This window comes from Microcaecilia unicolor, chromosome 8 (genome assembly GCF_901765095.1).
Source record: "Microcaecilia unicolor chromosome 8, aMicUni1.1, whole genome shotgun sequence".
Classification (NCBI taxonomy): Eukaryota; Metazoa; Chordata; class Amphibia; order Gymnophiona; family Siphonopidae; genus Microcaecilia; species Microcaecilia unicolor.
In genome coordinates, this window is record NC_044038.1 from 188,132,544 (window position 1) to 188,145,320 (window position 12,777).

Consider the following 12,777-nt stretch of genomic DNA (forward strand, 5'->3'; position numbering starts at 1 on the left):
TGGGTGTGTATTGGCTGGTATGGGAACCATGTGGAGTTTGGGGTAGGGGTGTGGATTCTGGAGGCATCTTGAGGGATGAATGTTGTGACATTAGCAGAGGGAGTGGGTATGAGGGTTAGGAATCCCTGTACTGCTTATCTAGGAGCCAGTCACTGGCGATCTCCCCTCGGTGAAACCTGCAGTAGATTCCTGAGTGCTGGAGTATGTAGACCCCAAGTACTGAGCACACACATCCACAGTCTCCCCCTGGGCATCACACTTGATCTACATGTACATGGAGCGATATGATTTTCTATTTCTATAGGGGGAGGGGGGAGCGGTCTGAATGCGATGTGTATGTAGCCAATGAGGCCTATGACAGGGGATGTGATCTATGGCGTAGAACTGAGCCATGTTGTTCTAGAGGGCCTGGGCGGTAGTAGGGGAGGTAATATACCGTGAGGTGTGGATGACAGAGGCATTAAGGAACTAGGGAGATGGCGGGCTGAGTGAGGCCTGTATTGACTGCTAGTACTGACTGAAAAGTGCTGGTGGCAAGAAAGGCCAGGGAGGCTGTGACCTTAAGGTGCACTGGCACTGGATTATTCTGGCAATTTTGCCTGGAGGAGGGGTTGTAGCTGGTCACCGAGGTGCTGAATGGCAGCCCTATCAAAGAGATACCTAGTAAAGCATTGCTGATCAGTGAAGTCCAGGAAGCAGGTCCTGGGCCTAAATACTCTCAGATAGGGATATCTCCTCCTGGGCCTCCCCTCAAAATTCTCATCTACATCCAGCAAAGCATCAGCCACAATAGCATTTAGTGCATCCATGATTGACGTGCAGGTGTCCCACTACCACAGGTGCAATCCATTAGCCCTAGTAACACCATTGTGCACACCTCCACCTACTGCACCTATTGAGACCCAGCACCAGCACACACTCTCCCAGAACCAGAAAACAGTCCTTACATGCACAGCTGCAGCACACAGCACTCACTTTTCCTGCATCAGCAAACAGTACTCACATACACAGCAGCAGCACAAAACATTCACTCTACCAGCAATAGCACACAGCACAGTGACAAACTGGAACTGATCAAACAGAGCAACAACAAGAGACAGTAGACAAGCAGGTAGGGATGTAGAATGGGAGGTGTGGAGGTTTATGGACAGAGGATTTGGGGGGGGGGGGGAGGGAGCCAAATACAAAGCAAGGGATCAGATATCATGGGCTGCCCTTCATTCCGGCTTTCAGCTTCCGAAGCTGGTTCTTTTTTTCCCCTCCCATGTTTATTTATTCAAAGGTAAAGCAATACACTTCCAGATAAACAAGAACACAAGATCAAATACATATCATAAATGCTTTCCATGTGTAACATACAAGTATACCCCTCCTCCCATCCTATAAAAGAAACCAAAACTGGGTCAGGGACCAAACCAGGGTACAAATATCCCAAATTGTATGGTGAGTTGGGACATCGAGACAAGCTGGTTCTTTAACCTGGCTACCCCTCCCCACTCACTCCACCAGTCGTACCCCACTTCCTTATATATGGTTCTTGTTTATATACTAGAACATACACGTCATGCTGGCCAGTGCAGTATAGAAAAACAACTTTTGTTTTTTAATTTTAAGGAAAGGCACTGACGATTCTTCTTATGGTGGGATGTCCTGCCTGTGGCCTTTCATGCAGGTGCATTGACTTCTGCACAAGCATTTTATCTGGGTCAACCTGACATGTTCTCCGCATATTCCCAGAAAAAATATGTGCTTCTCTGCTCCAGAGCTTAAACAATCAACCATGACTGGTAATTTCCATCAGAAAGAGACTTAAAAATAAATCATAGCACCTTTCTGCCTATACAATTTAAAAAGGCCAATTAAAATATATCAATTAAAAATAATTATGCCAATTAAAACTATCCCCTCCCCAATTTAGCCTAACAATATGCTATAACTAGTAAAAAAGGCCCGTTTCTGGAACGAATGAAACGGGCGCTAGCAAGGTTTTCCTGGGAGTGTGTATGTTTGAGAGAGAGCCAGAGTGAATGTGCGGGTGTGTGACAGAGTGAGACTGTCTGTGTGACAGTGTGTGTGTGAGAATGAGAGAGTGTGACAGGGCCCCCTCCCCTGTTCCTAATGCCCCTCACCCAGTTCCCTCCCCTCCTTTTCCTCCTCCTTCCCACACTTTGGGTTCCTTAAGGCTTTCAAAAGTCTATGTACCCCCATGGCCCTAACGCCCAGTATCCGGATACCCCACCGCTTTCCTCCTCACCCCTCCCCCAAGATGTAATACTTTCACGTCCTTCATTTTTTTTAAAAAGTGTCCTATCTACCCTGTGTACAAATGCCCGGCATTCAGATTGTGTTCCTCTCGTAAATTTTCATTTCTTTCATTCATTCAGAACTTGCCCCCCCCCCCCCCCGAACACGTTTGGTTCCTTCAGTCTTTTAAAACTCTCCTATGTACCCTGTGTGGTAATGGCCAGCATTGAGATTGTTTTCCTGTCCCAAATTTGCATGTCTTTCAGTCATTCACAACTCCCCCCCCCCCCCCTTCTCCAGTTTAACACTTTCGTTTCCTTCAGTCTTTTAAAACTCTCCTATCTACCCTGTGTCCTAATGGCCAGCATTCAGATTGTTTTCCTTTCCCAAATGTTCATGTCTTTCAGTTGTTCAGAACTCCCCCCCTCCCCCCATTTAACACTTTCGGTTCCTTCAGTCTTTTAAAACTCTCCTATCAACCCTGTGTCCTAATGGCCAGCACTTAGATTGTTTTGCTTTGCCAAATTGTCTGTCACTGATGTCACTGAGGTCAGTGTGTGCCTGCCTAGCAGACCACTTCCGGCAGGCACGGTCCCAAGCACATCCTGTTGGAGGTGAGAATTATTATATAGGACAGTATATCAAAAGAGCTGTCTTGGGCTTGAAATTTGTCAAAGGGCTCCTTATATCAATTAGATTTAACATAATTTACAACGGAACCATTACTCCTCGCTTTCCAGTCCAGTGAATAAATGCCACACCTTTTGAAATGTTTCCATCTTATGGTGTCTCAAGACTGTAAGTTTAGACATCACATACACATGCTTCTATTTCATTTGAAATTCCTCTAGTAAAGGAGGTGCTGGTTGTTTCCAACTTCTGCCATAACTAATCTGGTAGATGAAGGTAGGAGATAAAACACATATCTTCCCTTAAAGTAGGAATAATTCTGAAGGAAGATGATGTTGGTTGAGCAACAAATTGCTAAAGTAACCCATCATGTATATTCTAAATTGAGTGCAATAAAAAAATTGTGTCTGTTTCTAGAACTGGATTTATTTAGAATAGTAGATCAATGTATAATTGTTAACTCCTGTAATGGATTGTATATTAGTATGTCTGATAAATTATTCAACAAACTTCAGCTTTTGCAGAACATGTTATCTAGATATTTAGTAGGTAATGGAAGGAATGATAGTGTGTTACCTTTATTATAGGGTCTGCACTAGTTGCCAATCAGAGAACAATGTGCTTTAAAATTATTAGTACATACTGACTTTTGAAGTGTTAAAAAACAAACTTCTACTCTACTGTATGATTGAGTATGTAAGTACACTCCAAATCACCTTTTGCACTCATTACAAAGTAATTTGTTAGTGTAATTTGTTATAAAAAGGAAGCCTGGTGAGGAAAGTGTTTAGGGTGGTGGCAGCTGAATGGTAGAATAAGTTACCTGATGTTTTAAAACTTCCTTTATTGACTTATAGAAAAGAACTAAATCAGTTTTTGTTTCCACCTATTTAATTGCTTCCTTTCAGTCTTTGATATTGCTGTCTGACTGTATGAAATCTTTATTCTGATTGTCATTGCTTGTTTTATATGTACACCATCTTGACTGGGTACACCCCAAAAAAGGTTTATAAAGATTTTAAATAAATACATAACCCCCATAGTTAACAATTTCACTTCCTCCTCACTGGCATTTGCTGGCTACTGTTAAGTAAGGCAGCCACTTTACACATCAAGATCTCTTTCCATAACATTAAACTGAGAATTTTAAATACTCCTTCCCAAAATCTTTGAATTTGATAACAATCCCACTATATACAGAGGAAAGGTTCTGGCTGCCCACATTCCTGCCAACATTTCATTACCCTTTCCAAACATTCTAAATAATAATGTAGTACCAGTGTAATACCATTTTATATCTGTTTTCCACTATATTGCTTGTTACTTCACCCTTCTAGAAACTCTGTTGCCACCTACTGAGAGCTTAGGAGAACTGCAGGTCTTAACCTTTGCCCCAATTTATACACCATCTTATTGAAGAGAAAAGGGCTACAGAACAGCAAAAAGAAGAGAGAACAGCAAGAGAGGCACCATCATCTGGACAGGAGTACGGCTCATTTTTTGCAGATTAGAGAATGAGAGAGCATCACATTGGAATTTGAAGTGGAAAGGCTGTTCGAAGGAGACTCAGCTTTGTTAACCTAATTAAACTGTTTATTTTTGTAACCATTTTACACTTTTCTTGTGGACAATCTACCTTATTTTAATTATTCTTCTTTTGTACATACTCATTAATGGAACACCCACTAAAGAAATTTTCATCATAAAGCCCAACCTGCCTCCAGTTTGCTTGTTGTCTCTTTTCTGAGCCTAACATAGTCGACGTCTCAGAGCCTTCTTTCATTTCATCCCGGGGGACCGTCTTTCGGTTTCTGGACTATATAAAGCACTTACACTCTTGGCTCCCCGTAAGAATAAAGATGATATTAGAAACCATTGGGCCCTTGGACTTAGGTTGCTCAGAGTTGGCGGTTGACTCCAATCAGCTGTCAGCTGCTATTCCTTCGTTGTCTGTTAATGCGGATCTATGTGCTTGCCAGTATTGTATTCTATGTTTCAATATTTTTATTGGAGACAAATAACAACATATTCAAACTTTTCACATCATAATGCAATCAAATAAATATCATAACATATGCCATCAAATTTTTAGCATTTTATCCCCTTCCCTCCTCCCTTCCCCTTCCCCCCACTTTCCCCCCGCGTTCTCCACTCCCCCCCCCTGGACTTTGGTTCTTATATCCAGGTGGGTCCCCCCCCCCCAAGGAGCCTCTATCCTCTGCCGCTCGAGACCGGGCTCAGGGACTCCTCCATCGAGCTCATTGGTATTACAGCAGGTTAAGGCGTAAGCTGCGCCCACGAGGGCTTAAACTGTCTATATACGGATTCCAGATTTGCAAGAAATCCTTTTTCCTTTTCGGGGACCCTTTCACCTCTCTAGCTTCCCACGTGGCTAATAAATGAATCTGGTTTCTCCACTGCCAATATGCAGGTGGGTCTGGAGACACCCAGCTCTGTAGTATAGTTTTTCGAGCTACTAGACATAATTTACGGCACCAAAGCCTAGCTCCTATAGCCTGTGTGTTAAATGCTGTCTGCGTATCTAGTATAAAATGATCCCAGGTCCCAACTACTGTGTTCCCCAGGGTTGTATTCATGTAACCCCGAATTCTCCCCCAAAAGGCATGCACACCTGGGCATCCCCAGAAAGCATGATACAAAGTATGGGGTGTTTGATTGCATTTAACACAGCCTTTCTCCCATCTGGGACCTATATGAGCTAGCTGTTGTCCTGACATGTATGCCCTTGTTACCACCCTATATCCACATTCTCACAGCCTTTCATCGACAGTGAGAGATGGGATATTCCTTAATGTTGCCATGATGTCCCAATCCGTTAATCGCCCCCCAGATTCTTTTTCCCAGTTCTGTATGATAACTTGGAAGTTTTGGGGGGTAGACTTTTTCACTAGGGTTTTATAAAGGATCGACACTGAACTTCCTGTAACCTCCAAGTCTTGGAAGAATGCACGTATTTTGTGTTCTAGTTTCACCTTCAGTGCTGCTTGATTTAAAGACAAGAAGATGTAATGTTTAAGTTGGGTATATGCGAATCGGTCCCCCCAAGCTGTCCCAAGCTTAGTTTGTAACTCCTCAAATTTTATAAGATACCCTTCCCTACCCAACAGGTGCTCTATCCTTGTGATTCCGAGTCCTTCCCACCTAAGGAACACTAAGTTGTCCTGACCCGGGCCAAAGCCCAATTTCCCTCTAATAGCTAGTAAACCTGATACCGAAGGTTCCCCTCCTTTGTTTTTTACTAGCATCCTCCACGCTTCCCTTAAAGGTTGTAATAATGTGCATTTCTTAAGATATGATGGGAGCTGGCCCTGCCTCTGGTGCAGCAGTGTAATGGGATCATATGGGGAGAAGTATTCCTGTTCCAGTTCAATCGGCGTATATTCGCTCGTTTGGCATATCCAATCTCCTATATGTCTGACTAATCAGGCTTGATTGTACAGGGATATGTTTGGTATTCCTAATCCTCCTTGTCGCCATCCCCCCACAATATAGGCAGCCCTCAATCTAGGTTTTCTCCCTGCCCAACAGAAACGGCTAAAGGCCTTAGCAATCCTCTTCAAATCCTTCTGACGTAAGCGGAGGGGCAACATCTGTAGCACGTATAACCATCTAGGGAACACTACCGTTTGTATTAAATTTATCCTTCCCCATAAAGATAATGGCAAACTGCCAATATCGTATTCTACCCAGAGCGTATATCATGAAGGCCCAAATTTTCAAGATGGGGAGTGTGGAGGAGCCTTTGTGCTCCAAATGTAGAGGGCAGGTGAGCACTTTCTTTCACTCTCTCTGGGAATGTCCAACAGTTTGTAAGTTTTGGCTAGCTTTATTTCATTTTTTGGAAGGGCTTTTGGGTATGCCAATCCTGTGCATCCCTCTTGGGGTTCTTCTTGTTAAATACAAACGTTTTGCTCTGCAGAGTAAAGAAGCTCAGCTTCTAGTTTGCAAGGCTGGTCTCTTAGGCAAATGACTCATTTTGAGTGCTTGGACTAGTGATCACCCGCTAGATTTCTGGCATTGGCGAAATAAGCTTCATGAGCTCTTACTGCTGGAATGTAGATTGGTGGGAGCGTCTCCCTGAAGAAGAAATTCTGCAAGATATGATAACAAATAATCTTATATTGGTATTAGGTTGCTGAGTGTCTTTGAGACTTGAATCTGTATATGTTATACGGCAATGATGTTGTTTAACTCTTATCATTAACAAAACCGGTTTGGTTGGGAGATGGGAGGCTATAAGAAACAAGGCCCTTAACTGAACTGTTGAAAAATCTACAAATATTGCATGATATGCATAGCTACACTGAAATGTGAGTTTTTTGTTGTCAGATCATATGATCGTTTTGAAAGGTGATTTTATATGTGTCATGTATTGCTACTTTAATAAATAGATTTAGACGTTTAAATACCCGAGGGAGAGATGGGTTATGGGATTGGGCAGGGTGGGAAGGAAAGTGTTAAAATGCTGTTGATGTGATTATTATCCTGCTCTCATTCAGACGATGTTGTATCTGGAGCTTGTTGGCTGTTTGTTTTGTCGCATCATCAATAAAAATTGTTGAAACATACTCAACTGGGCATTTGAAAGTCTGTCCTTTAATGATTCTATATGTTCAGAAATCATAGCCATATGTATAGACAGTTATTTATCACATACACACACCAGGTCATCCATACACACACGTTGCAAAAGTAAACAACAACTTCTATAGAGTACATCCAAAACTTAATTTTTATTTTCTCATTTCCATCTTCCAAAATTCTAGACAGCAGATGTACAGATCAGTAGGACTCAAAGCAGTCCATAACAAGTAAAGTCAGAACAACACAGTTTATACCTAATTGTTCAACCACCCTTGGATTTGTCTTTAGGTTTAAAAAGCAATGTAAGATCTGGATAAATGAATTAAAACAATCAAATGTTTAAAGCAAATGCCCATAATATGTAATACTTTGCAGAAATAATGAAACAGTGATGGAATATTCACATAGCAAGTAGCCTGATCCAACAGATTTATTTTCCATTGAACATAATTAACTTTGTATGAACTTGACAGCTAACAGTGTGCTGAACTGGGCAATGTTGGCACATTTAGACTGCCTCTGGGCAGCACTTCTGCATGTAGGAAGCCCTTCCTCCTTATTTAATACCTCTCTATGAAATAGTAGTAATAAAAAAATGCATTTTTATAATATACCACTGCATTCCACAAAACAAAAGGAGTAAATTCCCATTATCATCTTTTTCTTTGGATGTACGTGCAGAGAAAAAAAAACGTCAAATGCTCCCAGCTTTCAACCTAATTAATGTTTTTAAAATAAATTGTACCTATAAATAGTAAATCTGATTATTGAGCACCTGATTCTAATAACATGATGTCTGCTTTGGTGGCTCCTTACTATATGAAAACATCTCTGCATGAATACAGGGAGTACCTATAACTAGCCCCTCCAAATAACACAATGATTATGATTTAGAACTAATTACTACTATAGAGATCCGAGGATGTGGCTGACTGGTTAAAAGCCTGATTCTTTATTGAAGCCTGATTTAAGGTGATATAGACTGGATCTGGGGTATCCGGATTTTATCTATTTCCCTATATGCATGTTTTAGTGTTAGTGCTAAGGGGTGTGGGGTAATGTTGATTGGCTGAGTTGTGTTCCCCCACCCTTCCCCTGATTTACTTGCATTCAGATTGATGGGCCTGGTTGTACAAGAGGTGCTTTATTTTTGTAACAGGTGTAAATGTTTGGAATATGAACGTATAGATGATGAGTATGTGTCCATTTACACTACTATGTTGACATTGCTATTCGGTAAATACCCACCTAATGAACATGGCGCATCTTTGCAGAATATATTTAAACACTGTGGCTTGAGACACTGGTCCCACAAATTTTTAACATTTCATGGGTATCCAGATAATTTATTTGTGGGTTTTATTTTGGGGGGAAAAGTAAGCTTGCATTTTGCTTCCTACAGTAGAGAATGCATTTTTATTTTTATTTCTCCTGTGCTGTACTACTTATAGAGAATGTGATTTTTCTTTCCTTTTCTAATTTTTGGTCCTTTATTCTGTAATTAATGAGGGTTTGCCTGTGTTCTGTTATTGACTGAAGTAAGATATTTAAAAATGTTTGTTTCCAAAGTTTCCATAAGTGTGAATGTGGTTTGTGTTGATGCAGAGCAGACTGTTAACTTAGAAATCCATCATAAAATTCATGCTAAGGCATTATATAGGAGTATACTAAAAAATACTCACACCTATATGCCCAATGCTCCCCCCTTGTTAACTCTGCCCCCCCCCCCCAAATGTCAAGTCTGGCTATGTCCCTGTTTTGAACACACAATAGGATAAACCACCCAATCTCTCTTTCCCCTTTTTCACTCAGTTCATCTCTCCAGATATAAGTTGCACAGGTGCTCCCAGCCCCTACAAGATGTCTCCACTCCACATCTCTCCCACCATCCCCCACCCCATATCTTAATAAATTCATCAAAAGGTAATTGTTAAACTACTCCTAAGGGATGAGTCCCAAAATCCCTTCTAGGCTTATCAATTTGCATGATTTATTACCCTTTTCCATATTCATATCTCCATGCTTTTTTACACAGGTAGAATTTTAAAGGAAAATAAACTGTATAGATTTGAAAATACATTCTACACATGTTATTTTCTGATTCTGTCCAAGCACACTCCCAGGAACGTTTAAAACTTTGCTTTGTGAAGCCCTGCACATACTTTTAGCAGTACTGAGAAACAGTCAATTTTCCTTCAGAAATGAGTTTGAAACATTGTTTATTGTTTAGTTTCCACAATTTTTATTGATGACAGTTCAAACAACACTGGTGCTGAGTTACAAATCCAACATAGTTGTAACAAAATCATATACGAAGACATTTCAGCAAAGCATCATCAACTTTTTCATGTGATTTTAAAAAGTCCCTCCCTCCCCCCTTCATTATCCACAAACTAGAAACTAAGCTGCCTCCTGTACCCCTAGGCAAGAGGTAACTGATAACAGATCATGCCATACCTTAAAAACCAAACATTGTTTATTAAAATTTGCTATCCTGCTTATTTTCGAAGGAGATCGCCGGCCATCTTCCGACACAAATCGGAAGATGGCCAGCCATCTCTTGAAGTTGGCGAAATCAGTATAATCGAAAGCCAGTTTTGGCCGGCTCCAACTGCTTTCCGTCGCAGAGCCAGCCAAAGTTAAAGGGGGCGTTTCCGCAGGGTATGGAAGGCGGGACGGGGGCGTTGTTAATGCATGGCTGGCTTCAGCCGATAATGGAAAAAAGGCCGGCTCGGACGAGCATTTGGCTGGCTTCACTTGGTCCATTTATTTTTAGGACCAAGCCTCAAAAAAGTGCCCCAATTGACCAGATGACCACCAGAGGGAATTGGGATCACCTCCCCTTACTCCCCCAGTGGTCACCAACCCCCTCCCACCCAAAAAAAAAAAACCTTTTTTGCCAGCCTCAAATGTCATACCCAGCTCCTGACAGCAGTATGCAGGTCCCTGGAGCAGTTTTTTGTGGGTGCAGTGCACTTCAGGCAGGTGGACCCAGGCCCATCCCCCCCTACCTGTTACACTTGTGGTGGTAAATGGGAGCCCTCCAACTCCCCCCCCCAAACCCACTGTACCCACATGTAGGTGCCCCCCTTCACCCATAAGGGTAATGGTGTAGAGTTGTGGGGAGTGGGTTTTGGGGGGATTTGGGGGGCTCAGCACACACGGTAAGGAAGGTATGCACCTGGGAGCAATTTTTGAAGTCCACTGCAGTGCCCCCTAGGGTGCCCGGTTGGTGTCCTGGCATGTCAGGGGGACCAGTGCACTACAAATGCTGGTCCCTCCCATGACCAAATGCCTTGGATTTGGCTGGGTTTGAGATGGCTGGCATCGGTTTCCATTATCGGCGAAAACCGATGCCAGCCATCTCAAACCCAGCCATCTCTGACATTTGGCCGGCCCCAACCGTATTATCGAAACGAAAGATGGTCGGCCATCTTTTTTGATAATACAATTCGGGACTGCTCTTTGCAGCGCCGACCATATAGATGGCCGCCCATATAGATGGCCAGCGCCGTTCGATTATGCCCCTCCACATCACCTAGCAAATAAGGATCTCTGTGGTTTACAATAAAAAATAAATAAATAAATAAAAAAGAATGCTATATAATGATAGAACACACAGCATTTGGAAATCCAACAGATTGTTCGACCAGATACAAATTTGGAAAATTATCAAATTTTTTAATGTATGGAAAGCATTGCACTGAACTTCTACCAAATTTTTATTTTAAAAGATTCATACAGTTCTACTTTGGATAAAACAAAATAACATTACCCTCTTCCCAAAGCTGGAACAAGGACACTGGACACCCTAGGCATATCAACCTGGTGATCCTCTCTAACCCATTGCCTGCACTGCTTCACCCCACACCACAAAACCTCACTTGCATTTGCCTTCCTTGCAGGTCCTCGCTATTCTCCCCCTACTTCATTAAGACCGGCTCAGTGATCATTTTTAAAACACATGGCTGCATGGCCAGCACCTCCTGAAGTGACTCTCACAATCCATGAGATGGACATCCTATGACCACACATTTTGAATGTGCTCTCAGTGCCACTCTTAAGGAGGAGGAGGAAGAGAAGCAGTGAGGACGTGCAGTATAGATTTCCACCACACCACCTGGCTCTCAGTTCTCTCTTCAGTTGATGAGGGTTGGGGGATTCTCGCTAGCCTGCTGCTCCACCCAGGCGGCCCTGTCCTTTGCCACCTCCAAATTCTGATGCTCTGAGCGACTGCCTGACTCTGCCTCTTCCTAAAGTAAAGAAGCAATAGATTCCAAAATCTGTGCATCAGTTTGCACTTCCAGAACAACTGAATGATATAGTTCTCATGATTGGTGTGCTGTGGAAGGAGCCGTGGTGCACAGCCCCTGGCAGAGGACTGTTGCTGTAAGTTGAAAGGAGAAATAAAAGAGGGGAATAAATTCCATAAGTAGTTATGATTACAGTGCCAGATTCCAGCCTGAGCTGGGATCCAAAAGGAGTGGAATTTCAGCTCTCCCCCCCCCCCCCCCCCCAAAAAAAAGACATTGTTTTTTCAGCTAGGTCTGTTGCTGTCTTATTTTTATTTCTAGGGCTTTGCTTCTCCAATTCGGCGACTGGTTTTTCCTAAATCTAGCCAGAAGCAAGCATCAAGAAGTGATACCTACCGGAGACCCTTACACTCGGTTCCTGTATATCCCCCAGATTATCTCCTTGACCCTCAAGTCCTGCTACATGACTATGTGGAAAAGGAAGTGAAGGTAAAAGTAGGGATGGGGGGGAGAACGTAAGAGGGGTCAGAGTGTCTAAGGATGTTGGGAGTCAAGGTTGATGGTAAGGTAGGACCTGATGGCAAGAGGCCTGAAGACAGCTTTAAACTAGGATCATTGAGGATGAGTAAACAAAGCCCCCAGGTAAGTAAAACATTAAGGAAGGAAACTGAGAGATGGGGTGTGGATGGGAGAGGAGGGACTTTGGGATGGATATAAGAGTAGAGGTTGTTGGAGGGGGTCTATTCTAGCTGCTCATTGTTATTTTTGCTTTCTATTTGTGATTTAGAGACAACAGTTGCACAGAATATTGTTCCTTTTTATACTTTAATAAAAAGATTTAAATATAAAATCATAAGTGTTCAAGGCTTCTGCAGATGAGGATAGAGCCTGTGGGGATGGGGATGGGGATGGGGACAGAGCCCACGGGGACAGGGACAAGCTTTGTCCCCCTGTCATTCTCTACCTTAGTAGATGCTGCAACTTCAGGATTCATGGAATCCCAGAGACAGCTGAGTGTCTAGACTGTGAGGTGATGGGCCAAAAA

At 42.6% G+C, this 12,777-nt stretch overlaps 1 protein-coding gene across 1 annotated transcript in view; it reads left to right on the forward strand.

Moving 5' to 3' along the window:
• CCM2L (CCM2 like scaffold protein) overlaps nucleotides 1–12,777 on the forward strand; it is a 110,316-nt gene that overhangs the window by 21,571 nt on the left and 75,968 nt on the right. The window contains exon 2 of the mRNA XM_030212090.1: nucleotides 12,054–12,221. Coding sequence (XP_030067950.1) covers nucleotides 12,054–12,221 — 168 coding nt within the window. The remainder of the gene's footprint in view (nucleotides 1–12,053; nucleotides 12,222–12,777) is intronic.